Consider the following 16,236-nt stretch of genomic DNA (forward strand, 5'->3'; position numbering starts at 1 on the left):
CAGGTACGCAAAAGCGTAGACCTGTGTTGACAGATTGTGACAGCTTCACTGTCCTGCGTGAATTTGGGGAAGACTGATAGAACAAGGTAAATGTTGGATATTCCTGCGTGGACGGAAAGGTAGGTTTAAATACGATTAACTCTAATGAATTAACACAAAATGATCTAAACAATGTTTGCTAAACAGATGGGTGCAAGTAAAGGAGTTGGGTGAAAATGAACATCAAGACAAAAGCAATGAATTGATTAAGGGCTTAAACAAAAATGTGAGAAAAGGCATTAAGAAAATGACAAACTATAACGGACTGTTTCCAATACAGGAAAAAGTGATACCATATATTTTAAATAGCATAGATAAAGATGTAAATAACAGATACAGCAATGATATATGCATTTCAGTTCCAACAGGAGAGGGAAAAACGCTATGTTATGTGATACCAATATCAAATTACCTATATAATCGACCGTATCCGTGTCTATCAGTTTTGGTTCTAGTACCTACACGTGAATTAGCTAATCAAGTTAAGAGTGTTTTCAGCATATTCACAAGTAAGAATAAAGGCAGATTTCCAATAAAAATAACAACGTTGACAGGTCAACATTCTTTTTCAAATGAAATGAGAGAGTTAAATTCAGTAAACGCTCCAGATATAGTTATATCTACCCCGGGCAGACTTTGCGAACACTATGATCAATTATTAATGTCAGAAGAGTTTGAACCGGGCCAAAATTGTGAGTCCGGTTTTATAGATAACAATGAGAATAAAAACAAACCTATTAAAAAAAATAAAAGGGTTCCTCTTTTATTTAGAAACATTTATTTTATTGTTATAGACGAAGTGGATAAACTTTTATCCCAAACATATAACAATTGGCAGGATATTGTAAATGGAATATCTAAAAGTGTGGAACTAGACGAGAATTGCGGTGAGATGGGGTTGTCTATTAAAAAGCCAATAAAAATATTGTTATCTGCAACTATATCGAATAGTTCGTATAAAATAAATCAATTGAACTTAACGAGACCTGTCTACTTTATAAGTTCAATTTCAGGTCAATCAAACATCCCATCTAAAATGTTTCAAAGGTACATTAAGGTATCAAACAAAAAATACAAACCAAATTCTTTATTATGTTTCATATATCAACTTAATATGAGCAAAAGCAACCGCAAACAACTATTAAAGTTGTTGTCTGATGATAATAATAATAGTGAATATGAAAAGAGAAGCATCAAACAAATTCCAAAATACTATAAAAAACAATTTAAAGCCGTGGTTTTTTGTTCAAATAAAGTAACGACAAGCAACCTGGCTTTATTTCTCCAGAAAGAACTTTCAAAGTCTAATAGAAATGACTTGGTATTTAGAGTCCCACGTTTGAATAATGTTCGTGACGGCCGTGGCAGCAACAGTACAGATAACAACGACGGCGAATGTATAAATGATATAGACGAGGATAATTATGTGAATTTAAAAACTGTTTGTAAAGTAAAACCATTAGATAAGCCTGAAACTCTCAAGGTTGAAGAATTTTCAAGTTTGTTATTGCAAAAAGAAAGAAATAACTTAATTAGAAAATTTAATAATAATGAATTTAACATACTTGTATGTTCAGATATATTAGCAAGAGGTATAGATATATCTGACATAGACATAGTCATAAATTACGATGTTCCAAATAACATTAAAACATATATTCACAGAGCTGGCAGGACAGCCAGGGCAGGAAAGTCAGGACACACTTATACGATGGTGGAGTCTAATCAAATAAGGCATTTTATGCAGCTCACTAATTCTAGAAACAGTAGTGTTCATAAACAAAGACTGTATTTGTCACTAGAAAAACATCTTAAAGACAATACAGAAAATTAAATGTATATCAATGTACAATTAAACTTTAAACGCAAAAAATCCAACTATTGCTTTACACATGCATATATTTTTCATTTGTAACTAAATGTAAACGCAGCTAACGGTTACCACTATATAGTTTAAGTACCAGCTAGTCTTGTTTAATGAAGTGTTCTTCGAATAATATTTGAAAAATGGAAATGTGTAAATAAAAAATGATTTTCCATTTATTTTATCGTTTCTGGTGTGCTACCTATTTGTTTTAGGAAAAATGAGTGAATTTAATAAAAGCTTTAGTTTCCTTGTTTAAAAAAAATGTAAATGGAGACTAGCAATGATATATTAAAAAATATGCATGTGCTCGCAATAAGGTAATAAAAAATAATTAATATTTTCATGTAAAAATTCGAGCATATAAATAAATAAGATAAGAATAAATAGCGTAAATTAGAAAACGTAATCGGAATTTAAAATGTACATACGCATAATAAATATTTTTTCATTCGTAATTATAAATGTTCAAGGAAAATATCCTGAGTAGGGATAGTACTACTAGCAATAGCAATCAGGCAAAAATATTAGAATGCGATAAAGGTTCCATAATCCTGGACAAAAGGGATGAGGAGAAAAATAGCGATGATTTTGTAGGCAACAACAACATTATTGATGTTAATAGTGGTAATTTTAAGAAAGAAACTTTCAGTTGTTTGAGAAATAACAGTAAAAGTAAGAATAGTGGGAATAACTCGAAAAAAGCAGTTCGTTTCACTGACCTGCCACCACAAATATACGAATATGAGAATTCCGATTGCACTAATGATGAGCCATTATTCAATTATTTGAACATTAAAAATGGTATGTTTTTTTGCGAGAATAAGGACAATGAACTGGAGGCTGTTCAAGGCGAAGCTTACGAGATGGAGGACAGCATAACAGTTGAGGGAAAAAACGATGGCAACAGTAATAATAATAATATGAGTCAATGTTCAAAGTTATTACTTCCAATATTAAATAGAAGAGAGATATATGAAATGGAGAGGGAAATTACGGGTGAACTTAATAATGGTGCTGAATTTTTGAATATCTATAAAACAAGAGAAGTTGTATCCATAGATGGGAAGTATATTCAAAAAAGAAATAAACACGGAAGTTTAAATTTGCTATCAAATAACAGAAGCAGCAACAGTGACTTGAGTGATTGCGAAAATGTGAAAGATCATTTTAAAAACAACTTGGATGGTCCAAACACTATATATACAGGGCTCGGGTCAGAAAAATACTCGGAAAATGGTGAAGAGAAAGAAAAGTATAACAAAAATTACATTACTCTAGAAGAGTTAAGTATAGAAATAAATAAAATATCAAAAACCCAGAATAGCGAGACTTATAATAAACACAATAGCGCCAATACCGATCCAAGTTACATAGACTTGCAATCAACTACAGAATCTTTAAATTTTGTATAAACATAATTTGTGCAATATTGATACCATACATCACGCATTTATAATTTAAGTGAAACCCAAAGACACGTGGCAAGAATTTAAGCAATAATACGAGAACATTGATAGATATATGCATGCATTTGTTACTTTTTGTGTGTCAAGAGTGGAACACTAAGATTTTTTGAACATTGTATATGGAGGGACAGCTTGTGCAAAAAGTATTGTACGCCATTTATTTGTTTTCTTTGTATAAAGCCACTTAGTATTTGATTTATGTAATTTTACTTCATATTCAATCAAACATTTGTTGCCTCATTTTCATGCTAACCCTATTGTTTTACTGTTTCATTAGTCACTAGTCTTGCAAGTTTGAAGTAAACCAGAGCAAGATGTTCGTGTTACGCATAAGACGCTGTTTACATTTATGCAAGTACGACTTTCATTCTTCGTTAATCTTTGCCATGGGTGAGAAGTATTAGAGATACATTCAACCTGAAAAATATACTGACATTGTATTACAGATATTATACTTCGAGACTTAATTTCTGTATTTACATCCCGTTTTTTCGCACCCTTCAGTTCAAGAATTTTCCTGCAAAACAGGGAGCCTACATTTTCGAACAATGGTCCGGAAAATTCACTCCAGTTCCGGACTAAACTAGAGCAGAAAGTGCTGAATGTGTTTTAAAACAACCACTCGTGTATACACGAATTCTATACAATATAGGACAAAAAATAATTACACATTTTTAAACTTCTTTTTTACTCTCAAACAGAGCACAGAAATGGGTGGGGAAAACTTCCTGCTCGGCTTCAGGTGAGTTAGGTCTAAATTTCCTGAGACCAAACGGCAAATTTGTTTGCTAAAGTAAAAATAACGCGTCAAAGCAGCATTAAAGAGTGGCTGTGAGTCAAATAAGGACTAAATGGTGAATCTAGAATGAAATTCACCTATTCGGCGGGAAAATCAAAAATAAGAATTACAACTCGGCTCTATGTATGTCAATGCACATAAATCAACTCGGGAGAGAGTATCGATGTTACTTATTTGCGTTTTCCTTACATGCTAACCGAAGTAAATCGCTCACCACCTTCTTGTTATAAAGCAACAGGCACTTCACAATTTAAAATGTAAAACAAAAGCCTACTGAAACCCATTTCTTTCCTTGAAAGGAATGTCAAACTGACTGGTACAATCTCCTATAGACGGCGCGGATATTTGTAGCCCTATATGGTGAAAAGTGTCTTATATACTGACTTTTGGCGGCAAAATTCAAAGAAAAATAATTTTTTAAAATTAATGTAATAAGAAAGAATTGCTTGTACAGGGGAGAAGAGGAAGGATTATAAATTTAAGAACTATACTTTTCCCTTTTGGACTTTAAGTCACAATAGTCAGGACGGCAGCGAAGATTTGTCGTTTGTTTTTTTCGTTTTTTGACGCATTTTTTAGTTGCTTCTTTTTTACTGGCTTTCTTAACACAACTTTTCAACAACAACTATAGATAAGTTGAGCGAACTACTTAGTGTATTTACGTTTGACATCCGGGATTTTTCCTCTCAGGGATTAGGAAGGGATATAAGACAGCAGCAGCAGCAGACAAGGAACAGGAATTTACGTGGAATGATGAAAATTTAGTTCAAGTATATATATATATATGCATATGCATGTATATATGTATATGTAATATATATGTGTATATATGCATATATATGATGTGAATAATGTATATATATATATATATATATATATATACGCATATGCATATGTATACGGCAGTACCTATATGCACTGCTGAGAGTTTAGTTTATATAAGCGCAGTGGATTTGTTAAAAGAGCGTGAATAAAGTATAAAAAGAACCACAAATAAGTTAGTTGAGTAATATTGCGATATAAAGAGACGTTTTACAGAGTAAACTGAGTTCGAGGCCAATAACAAGGTTCTTTTCAACAAGTTTATCAACTGAATGACATTAAACAGTGATTGTTATAACCTTATAATTTGTTACACTTTTGGATATATATATGCGGTTAAGTAGGTTATAGCAAATCGATAATACGTCTGAACGGTGAAAGTGAGCATAATTACAGGTATTCATTTAAAAAAGTTGATTTTTAAGTAAATAATTTAACCAGGAAAAGGTGCATTATTGGCGAGTGGTACAGAAACAACATAAAAAGGGTTATTCGTTGAGAGAAGAAATAGACTTGAACAAATAAGAAGGAAAGCAAATAAGTGCAGTTTCATAAAGTTAGTTATTATTGAGAAATCATAAACAATATAAAATGATTTTGAATAAAACAAGTAGCAAGGGTAATAACATGTTGAGAAAGGACAACAAGAACATCGAATATGCAGGAGGGGGAAATACGTGGAGTAAATTGTTGTTTATATGGATAACGCCCTGGATGTCCAAGTTTTTCAATGGCGGAATAACAAGTGATGACTTACCACGTCTTCCCGAAAACGACGAGGTTTTGTATTGGACAAAGCGTTTGGAAAGAGCAGTGGACGAGGAAGAGAGAAAAAGCGAGCTAAAGGGAAGAAGCCTGAGACTTTACGTTCCGTTATTGAAGGTATTTTGGCTTCAGTCTCTTTTGGTGTTGCTGTCAAAGTTATTTTACGATGTTCTTCAAACTCTTGCCACCTTGGCTTTAAGGAGCTTTGTTGCTAGCCTAGAACCAAGGGAGATAAATTTAAATGGAGATATAATAGTTGACAACAATAAAAGAAACTATTTTATGGGAGTTGCGTTTATACTACTTACGTTGATAAAAATACTTGTTGAAATACACTACAGTTACTGGTGTGGAAGAGTTAGTTTAAGAATACAGGGGTCGTTGATATCTATGATATTTAAAAGAGTGGTTCACTGGAAAGCATCCGTAATATCGTGTGAAGGCAATTCACTTGGTAAGTCTGCGAGAAAGTCGACTATACTCAGGCACATTGAATCCAGGAAGATACAAGATAACGAGGCAGTGGCATCTTCAAATGTATTTAACCTGATAGTAGTCGACAGCCTTGCAGTTGAGGGTTTTTTGATAAATGGTATTGAATGTTTTGTGTTTCCGCTTAGAATAATGATAGCATATTTAGTGCTTAGGGACTCACTTGGTTCCTCTACAACTATATTTGGCATAGCGACACTCATTATATTTTTAATACTGTCCTTTGCATGTCAAATAGTAGCATCGTCATACAAGGCACCTTTCATGCGGGCAAGAGACAGAAGAATAGATAGGTGTCACGAAGTGCTTAGCGAGATAAGAACTCTACAGATGATGGGACTGCAGGACATCGCTAATGAAAGAGTAATGAAGTGCAGGAGAGTTGAAATGGATGCGAATCAGAAGAGAACAGCACTTTCGTTGATAGGAAATTGGATTGGATATCAAATGTCTGGCATAGCTCAACTCGTATTAATAATACTTGCCATATATAAGGGCATTCAAAACTCTAGATTAAACAACGTGCCTTTGGTTATATCTGCATCTGTAGGTGTAACTACCTTAAAAGTACTTTTTTCTTTATTGGGTCCGTGCAGGAACCTTTCCATCTACTCCTTTGCTACAATTGAGGCGATCATATCCTTCAAAAGATTCCAGTCATTCATCAGATCAAGGCCTGTGGATTTAAAGCACTGCGACTCCCATTCCGTTACCTCAAAGAGCATTGGTGGGAGGAGGAACAAGAAAGGCTTTAGAGTTATGGACTTTGAATTTGGCGAAAACAATAACAATGAGTCCTTCCCAAATGAGACTGATCTTCTTCTTTTTACCAACGATGCGGGATCTTTAAACAGAGGTAAGACGGATGAGGACGCAGAGACCGAAGTTGGAATCGACATCAAAAGGATCGAAGAAACCCATCGATTCTTCAAAGATGTTGACAAGCATGAGAATATAGAAGAGAGCCTCTGCAAGGACGAACAGGTAATTACCATCGACAGCAAGACGATTGTATTAATGCGAAATTCTTCTTACTCTTGGAAGAGCAATAATGTTGGCACAGGAAGGAACAACAGAACTAGAAACAACCGTCCCCTCGGAAGAGTAAACGACGCAGGACTCAGCGAACCAAATAGCAAAAACAAGCAGAGTGTCGAGAACGTAGTCAACTGCATTGACGTGAACAGCGATGTTACCAATAGCGACGCAACGGCGTTTAAACTTAGAAACATAAACATAAGTCTCTCCATTGGAGAAACGTTAATAGTAGTTGGTTCACCAGGAAGCGGCAAGACGTCGCTTATGAATGCTATACTAGATGAAATAGTGCAGGAGAGTGGCATTACATATGTTAAGCCGAGGGAAACAAAGGCTCCAATAGCGTACGCCTCTCAAATACCCTGGATCCCAAGCGGAAGTATCAGAAACACCATTTTATTTGGCAGGGAATTTAATCAGATCAAGTACGATAAGGTACTCGAGAGCTGCAGACTTATTCAGGACTTCGACACGTGGCAGGATGGGGATTTGAGGATCGTAGACGAGGGTGGTTGCTCACTTAGTGGTGGACAAAGAGCCAGAATATGTTTGGCTCGAGCGCTTTACTCGCTTCCAGACGTTGTATTTGAACACTATAACTCCGACGGCAAAAATGACAAAGAAGAACCTGAGAATGGCGAGATTAACGATAAAACACAAGAGATTATTATGAGCGTTTACAACTACAGCGAATCATCATTACTATATCTTTTGGACGACATATTTGTCAGCCTGGATCCAGGCGTGAGCAAATCAATATTCAAAAAGCTGTTCGGCTTTAACGGCCTACTTAGATCAGTGGGAACCATACTGTCAATTGACTATAACAATTTGTCTTTTTTAATGAGGTCTAAACAAATCCTGAGGGACTTTGATCCTAAGATACTGGTGTTAGACGAGGGATCTCCTCTTTATTACGGGACGTATAGGTCGTATATTGGTGACTCGAGGCGTCCTCTACACCAAGTTAGTTTCGCGGAGGCTTTGACTGGCAAGACAGACTCTAAAGACCTCGGCTGCGTTCGGGATCACGAGCCGGGCGACTGTGGCGACGACGACTACTACGACGACGACGACAAAGACGCCAACAACAAGGGCTTTGTCGGCAGCGATCTGGCCACTGGCGATCATACTACGGAGTCCATGAAAAACCACCCGGAAAAGGTCTTGTCTATAACAACAAGTACTAAAAGTGAGACGCTTAGAAAGGTAATGGAAAAGGAGGGAAGGGTAACCGGAATGGTTTCCGGTAAAACCTATATATGGTATTTCTCAAAGCTAAAGTGGAGTTGGACGCTTTCTCTGTTTGTATTATGCTTCTCTAAAACAATGTTTGACAAGGGCACTGACTACTATATGGGATCGTACACCTCCAGAGGACCGGTAAACGATGTTTCTCAGTCCATTTATGAGGGAAAAAAGTTTGCTCTGTTCTATTTTTTACTGTCCATTATACAACTGGGAGTCAGTTCAATGGTGTTTATAGGAGAGGCCATATGTGGAATAAGAGCCGCGAATGACATACACAACAACATATTTGTGGATGTTTTAAACGCTCCTTTGTGTTTCTTTGACTCCAATCCCGTAGGGAGAATACTGAGCAGATTCAGCACAGACCTGCTTATGATCGACAACGTGCCTATAATGAAGATAGCGACCGTATTGGTTGGAGGAATGAACGTTATATTTCAATGTGTGGTTGTGCTGAACGCGAAACCATCAATCGTGTTTCTGTTTCCCGTGATTGGTCTTGGCATATATTATTCGGTAGCGAGGTACTTTTTGAGATCCTCTAGAGAACTCCAAAGGATGTGTCTGGTTTTATATTCCCCGCTATGCGGCGTTTTCTCGGAGGCAATGAGCGGAGGTCCAATCATAAGAGCCTACAGAGCTCAGTATCACTACATGTCGCAGGGAAACGAGATCATTGATTTGATGCAAAGAGCCAAGTATATGCAGCTTTGTTCGAAGGAATGGTCTTCTTTAAGAACGCAACTGCTCACGTTTCCCCTGACCATACTGTCGTCTGGATTTGTAACTTCAATATTGTCGAATTTATTCTCGAATGCGGATTTAGACGTCAAAAGCAACAATTCCAGTACCGGAGCAGGTATTGTAGGTATTGCTCTTTATTATTCCGAGTCTATTGCATCCAATATAGGTATGGTTATAACTTCTTACGTTAATATGGAAAAGGAGATGATTTCTGCCGAAAGACTACACAAATATGATGAAACTTTGAGGATTGAGAAGATGAATGCCAGCTCGCCTCGAATTTGCAGAATCGTCCAAGATGGCGACATTCGTGTTAATGCTAATAGCGACGGTAACTACAGCGTGAACAAGAGACTTGGAATAGAGATAAGAGGTCTCCAAGTAAGATACAGACGTCCAAACAGTAATCCGTGCGATAATGTCGAGGATATATACTTTCCGCCTGCCATTAATGGAATGAGTGCGGTTACGGGACCCAATGAGCACATTGGTGTGATTGGAAGAACAGGAAGCGGAAAGTCAACATTTTTGCATGCCATACTGGGTCTCGTTCCAATCACAAAGGGAGACGTGCTTTTAGACAACAGGCCCATAAATGAAATGAGCCCTGCCGATAAAGAGAGACTCATAGGAATACTCCCTCAGGTGCCCTTGATATTAAAGGGCTGGACCGTGGAGAACTTCTTAGACCCCTACAGGAGATTCACCAAAGACGAGATCTGGAACGCGTTGAACATATGTGGGCTCTCCGGGATGATTAAGTCGCTACCACACGGGAAGATGCTGGACTCGGTTATCGTTCCAGATAGCTACAGGGAGGACGGTGCGAGAAGGAAAAACAGGTCCAAAAACAAGTGCAGAAGTAGAGGTCCCCGCCACGACTCCGACAGGTCAGAGGCCGGTTGGGTTCGAAATGACCCTGGCAACGGGGACAAGTTAAGGAGCGACGATTTTGAGTTCAGTGCACGCAAATCGGCCGCACCGTCTCCCTCCTCGTCAACATCGTCTTTGTGCCCCAATTTGAGCGATCCGGAGGATGAGAGATACCTATCAGACTCCCAACTTAGGTATCTGTCCCTCGCGAGACTTGTGTTATATGCCAAAGACTACAGACTCATACTGGTTGACGAGCCCCCTCCAGACGTGAGCCACGAAGACACCGTTGACTACGTGCCCATACATCAGTTATTAAGACAGTACTTCCCACACTGCACCGTGTTTGTTGTGGCGCATCACGCAGCTTCGCTTAAAAACTGCAACAAGGTTTGGGTGCTTGGCAAGGGCAGGATACTGCTTGAGGAGAACTTGGACTCAGGTTTCTCGCAAGACCACATGTTACAGCTATTCAAAATTGCTGAGCTGAACGAGGCCTCTAACGGGACCGGCGCCTCTTGATTGGGCTTTCGGTAGTCTTACCGAAAAGGGAGGGACTTCTCGAGCTGCACTTGCCGCTTGGGGAGCACCGACTTGCGAGCCCTGCACGACACAACGCGCTCCTTCAGCTGGGGGACATGCATGCGCGTACGTACACACGCACTTATGCGTAAACTTGCATTGGGTGTGAGTCTCAATCTAAGCCTTATATTTTACACCTCGAAGCGCTTTTCTTCACTGTCTGCTACTGTCTCCCCTTCTCGCCTGCCACTCTCTGCATCGCGTCCTCCATTTTTCGGTACCGGGCGGCATCAGCGCCGAAGCCGGCCTTCCCTCCGCTGCTCTCCGATGCTCCCAGTTCCGCGAAGTGCAGGCACGGCTCGCTGGAAGCCGGGCCAGGCCTCGTGTTGCCGTCTCCAGAGCCACTGCACCCTCATTAGACGCCCAAACGTCGAAAAGTAGAGGACGCGATGCAGGGAGTGGCAGGTGTACGCACACTGCACATCCCTGTATCGTTCGCAGTAAATGCGTTTTGGCGGCAACCCTTTTATTTATCGTATATCCATTATATAACGTAGATTTTTTTGTGAAAAATTGCTTTTTTAGACTTTTGAGGCGAGGGAGTATTTTGTTCGGTAAGCGAGGATTGTTCGTCGTTTTAGAATACGTTGAGTTCGGTTCGGAGCGAATCGCTCGGCGGAAGTCAGGTCCGGTCTGCACCGAGCAGTGGTTGACATAGCTTCAAAGGTACCGAACTTTTAAATAAGAATAAAAAGGGTTGCCGCTTCCCATGAGTGAATCGGCCTTTCTTTAGCGTCAGACCAGCGTCGCTCTCTTCTGCGCAAACAGCAAGGATCAGAAGGGAGAGATGGACAATCGCCGGTTTCGACTCCACTGCTCAGCGAGGAAGTGCGCTTTGATGCAGGGCCGAGAGGGACCGGGACCGGCGGCGCTAACGCAATCTGCATGTGATCTTGTGACCGAACAATACGGATTTGACTCGCGTCGCTCAGAAACAGTCACGTTTCGCTTTTTCGGCGAGCAGACGAGGAGTCGCGAGCGCAGGGATGAAGATGAGCAACCCAAGTCATTTCCGTCAGGCGCCTAGCAAGCTGAGTGCGCTTCTTAGAAGCATAACTTTTACGTGGGTCATTCCGTACCTGGACGGGAATGCGTTGTATGGAAACAGCGAGATTCCCAATTTGAGTTGCGAACACCTGGACAAGTTGGACAGGGAGATTTACCGCGATGGGGCAGGAGATCGCGTGGTGGAGTTCGCGGAGCAAGTGCACGGAATGGACGGCAGCAGTGCAGGAGGCAGGGGCCCTGGCGGCCGAAAATCCGTACTTTTGCATCTAACACTGCTGAATAGAAGACTGATATTCGAGGTACTGGCGCTAAAGGTTTTTCAGATACTGCTGTCGTCCTTGTTCTCGGCGAGGCTGAGCGAGTTCATGGTGCTGAACGGCGATGTCGGGAGCGGCTTACGCAACACGGCTGTCAAGGGGGCGAAGCTGGTGGGAATATACACACTTCGGCTGATATTCGAGTCCCAAGGCAGGTACAGAAGCGGGAGACTGAGTTTGAACATTGAGTCCCTCTTGATGAAGCTCGCCTTCTCGAGAATGATGTCGGACGAAAAGCGAGACACTCGCGAGATGAACATAATCAACGTTATCCAAGGAGACTGCTCGAGCTACCCTGGCTTCGTAACTTCCCTGTTGGACCTGATCACTTTCCCACTAAAGTTCGCGCTAACGTGGTACTTGCTCAAGGAGTACATCGGAGAGACGGCGACAAAGCCAATACTTGTGTTTGTTCTGGTATTTTCGCTTGGACTTGTGCTGCAAATACTAGGGTCCTGTCTAAAGATACCTTACATGAAGTACCGAGACGAAAGGATACACAAAACGCACGACTTTCTCAGGAACATCACGCAGATAAGACTTCTCGGCGAGGAGGGGATATGCGCGGACGAGATACTGCGAATAAGGAAGAAGGAGAACTACTGCAACGCCTGCAGGATACTTTTCACCCAGCTGGGCCTTTACCTGGACTACCACGTCAACATCGCATCCCAGCTGGTTTTCTTTGTAGCGTACGTTTCGGCCGGGATCGAGAGCCCGGAGCGGAGGGGCGAGGGGGTCCTCGGATTTCCGTTGAAGAAACTGGGGCCGACCGGAGTCACTGTGTTGAACATCTTCTCCACCGTGTCCTCAATTAAGGGCGTAGCCGCGCAGCTCGTAGAGGGGTTTGTGTCCGTCGCCAGATTCCAAAGCTACATGGACCGCAAAGCAGGCTCCAGAGGCGGCCTTTCCCCTTCAGAGGGAGGCGACGACGCCGCCCGAGACCACCACGTCGTTTTAACGAGAGTCTGCTGCAAAGACGTCCGCGACCCGACTCCGGCCCGGACTCCTTCCACTCCCGAGGAGTCCCCGAGGGACCTTTTTTCGGGCGAAGGCGGATTCGAGACACTACCGCTTTTGCTGGCTGATTCGCTTCCGAATGCCCGCCGGGCCTTCCGCCTGGAGATAGGAAACGGCGAAAAGGTGTTTATCATAGGCGACTCGGGTTCCGGAAAGACCAAGCTCGTGAATCGCCTGCTTTCGAGCGCCCACACGGGCGGGCACGCGTATCACCCGAGGAACTGCATTCCCGTAGGTTACGTGTCGCAGGTACCCTGGTTGCCCACCGGGACCGTAAGATCCGTCATACTCTTTGGCCTGCAGTACGACGGGGCCGTTTACAACCAAACCGTCGGATGTTGCGGCTTGCTTGCAGACTTCAGTCTGTGGAGGGAGGGCGACCTTAGGGTCATAAACGAGGGAGGCATCGGACTGAGCAAGGGCCAGAAGACGAGAATATGCCTGGCAAGGGCGCTGTATCCGTTTCTTTGCTCCAAGAACGAAAACCGTGCCTCTATCGGCGGAGAAGCCTTCGCCAACGGGCGCGCTCCTCCCGTGGCGGAAAGCCCCCAGCTGTTTGTGTTCGACGACATATTCTCTAACCTCGACCGTGTTGTCGGGAGCGATGTGTTCCACAGTCTGTTTGGCAAGAATGGAGTCCTTTCGGACGGCGACACAACTACAATAGCGACCGTTGACATAAACACGTTGAGGGATCTCGTGAGTTACTCGCGGAGCCTGGACCTTAGGAGGGACGGCAACGAGGACCGCTATTCGCTGCACTTCAGGTACTACTTTATTTCCGGCGACCTCGGCACTAAAGCGCTTGGGACGGGGGGAGGAGACTGCCGACTAGACGGTTTAACTCCGTCTTGTAATCCTTTTTCCGACGGCGGCGGAGTCCTCTCCGGACCTCCTGTTCGCGGAGGCGTATCTCCCGTCGCCGGTCCGGTCAGCGGCGAGACGAGCGCTCCCACCGCTCCCACGACTCCGACTTCCACCACAACGGACAGCAGCCCCTGCCTTGCCGCCCCTCCCGACTCGCTGACTGCTGCAAAAGATCCGGAAATACCCGAGCTTGGATCCACGCGCGCCTCAGCTACCAGCAACATTTTTCGCGACAGAAACACAAACATCAACTCCATTGGCGAGAGCTTCAGCAGTAAGGGAAGCATATCGGCCCGGAGCTACTTATGGTACCTCGAGAATGTGGGGAGGCGCAACACAATGGCGCTGATTGCAGTGCTGCTCGCCAAGTCCGCGACTGAGAGAGCGGGCGAGCTGCTTTTTACTGGCCAGGTGTGCGCGAGTTGCGAACTGAGGTCAGCCTTGACGGCATACACGGTACTTTCCGTCTCGAGCCTGCTGCTGGGAGCTGCGTTGTTTGCGCACGAGTCGATTGCATGCACAGTGGGCTCAAACAGGATACACGGAAAGCTGCTTGACACGGTGTTGCTGAGGGTGTCAAGCTCGATTCCGACGCACATGCTGCTAAACAGGTTCGGAGGGGACATGTACGTGATAGACACCTGTATAATAAAGTCAATAATGTCAACCATCCTTCCGGTCTTGACCATAGCCGGACAAATGGCGTACATCGTGGTTAACACTCCGTACTTTGTGACTCCGCTCCTGGTTTTGTGGTTCACTCTGTACATATATCCCATCAGCAGGAGATTCGTGTCGTCTTACAGGGAGTACCAAAGATTCCTGATATCGGCGTACTCCAGTATCTTCAGCGTCGTATCCTGTTCACAAACAGGCGCGCCGACTATAAAAATGCTAAAGAAGGAGGACCTACTCGTCAGACAGGCCTTCAGCAGCATTGAGGTCTACACCAAGATCAAGTACATACAACTCGCGAGCACCCAGTGGGCCGGATTCTGGTTGAATGTGGGAATGACACCCGTGGGGATTCTGCTGAACGTCGTTATTTACGCTTCCAAGTGCTTCCTCCGTCGGTCCAACGGCGGCCAGGGGACGAGAAACATTCTGATGTTGAACGTGCTTGGCGGAGCCGAGCTTTGCATATACTACTTCCCCTCGATAGCGGAGGCCATATCCGCCCTTATGTACAAGTACGTTCAAATGGAGAAGGAAATGTGCTCCGTGGAGAGAGTGCTCGAGTGCATCAACGCGGCGGGCCGACTCGAGCTCGAAGACGCTGCAAGCGAACGCTTCCCGAGCGAAAGGGCCTGTCTCAGCCCTCCACGGGACGGACTGGTGATTGACGACCTGGTGATGTCAGTTCCAGTCTTCTCTAGGAGCGGCGGCGGCGGGGACAGGGAGGAGTCAAAATACGACGTTATCCTGACAGTCGAGGGGAGGCTTTCCGCTTCGGCCGGTGAGGTTATAGGCGTGGTCGGGAGAACGGGGTCGGGAAAGTCCTCCTTGTTGAATTCAATAATGGGCTTGAATACAAAGAAGAGGGGCTACATAGCGCTGGATGGTGCCTATTTGGAGGACGTGCATTCGAAACAGGGCTTGAAGATAGAAACAGGCGCTGACTCAAACGGCTCCGGATTAAGGAGCAGGATAAACGAAGTTGTTGGGTTGCTCCCCCAAGACTGCCACGTCGCGGACGGAAGGACGATAAAGTCCGTGCTTGATCCTTTTTCCGAACACTCAGAGACGAGGCTGCTGCGGGTCCTGGAGGAACACGGCCTGTTTGGGTTCGTGAGTGGCCTCTACCATGGAATGAATACAGAGATACTGGTGGACCGCGCCTCGGCGAGCGAACGCGACAGCCAAGACGCCCCTGTTTCGGAGTCGGGGCGCGATGAACGTGAGAACCACGCCGTTAAAGTGGACTTTTGCAGTGACTTTACGCACTTTGGCAAGCAAATAAGGCTCTCCGTATCCCAAGTAAGATACCTGTCGTTTCTCCGTCTTATGGTTGACCCACGAAAGTACCGCTTGCTTCTTTTAGACGAACCCCCAAGCAACGTCGTATTCCAAACTGGAGACGAGCACATTAAAACTCGCAACATAGCAAGCTCAGTGGTGCCACTTTCATTCTCTCACTGCCCCGTTTTAATTGTTTCCCACAACACGGACGTCCTCGAGCAGTGCACCGGGTTTTGGGTTATCAAAAACAACAGGGTTTCTCGAGTTATGAACACGAGATTCGCCGACTGCTTCGCCTGCATATGGAACGAAATGGCTTCTTGAGCC

At 43.4% G+C, this 16,236-nt stretch overlaps 3 protein-coding genes across 3 annotated transcripts; all 3 read left to right on the forward strand.

Moving 5' to 3' along the window:
• Positions 1-90: 90 nt before the first annotated feature.
• On the forward strand, positions 91-1,873 carry FG386_001795 (uncharacterized protein; the record flags this gene model as incomplete). The annotated part of the gene is made up of 2 exons (XM_067341188.1): positions 91-119; positions 187-1,873. The coding sequence occupies 2 exons, from the start codon at positions 91-93 to the stop codon at positions 1,871-1,873; spliced, it is 1,716 nt and encodes a 571-aa protein (XP_067197150.1).
• Positions 1,874-2,367: 494 nt separating this feature from the next.
• Positions 2,368-3,318, forward strand: FG386_001796 (uncharacterized protein; the record flags this gene model as incomplete). The annotated part of the gene is made up of 1 exon (XM_067341189.1): positions 2,368-3,318. The coding sequence occupies one exon, from the start codon at positions 2,368-2,370 to the stop codon at positions 3,316-3,318; it is 951 nt and encodes a 316-aa protein (XP_067197151.1).
• Positions 3,319-5,584: 2,266 nt separating this feature from the next.
• Positions 5,585-16,233, forward strand: FG386_001797 (ABC transporter with 9x transmembrande domains and 2xAAA; the record flags this gene model as incomplete). The annotated part of the gene is made up of 2 exons (XM_067341190.1): positions 5,585-10,617; positions 11,787-16,233. 2 exons carry the CDS (start codon positions 5,585-5,587, stop codon positions 16,231-16,233), a joined length of 9,480 nt encoding a protein of 3,159 aa, XP_067197152.1.
• Positions 16,234-16,236: the final 3 nt, after the last annotated feature.

The sequence above is a fragment of the Cryptosporidium ryanae genome (assembly GCF_009792415.1).
Source record: "Cryptosporidium ryanae isolate 45019 chromosome Unknown contig_28, whole genome shotgun sequence".
NCBI lineage: Eukaryota > Apicomplexa > Conoidasida > Eucoccidiorida > Cryptosporidiidae > Cryptosporidium > Cryptosporidium ryanae.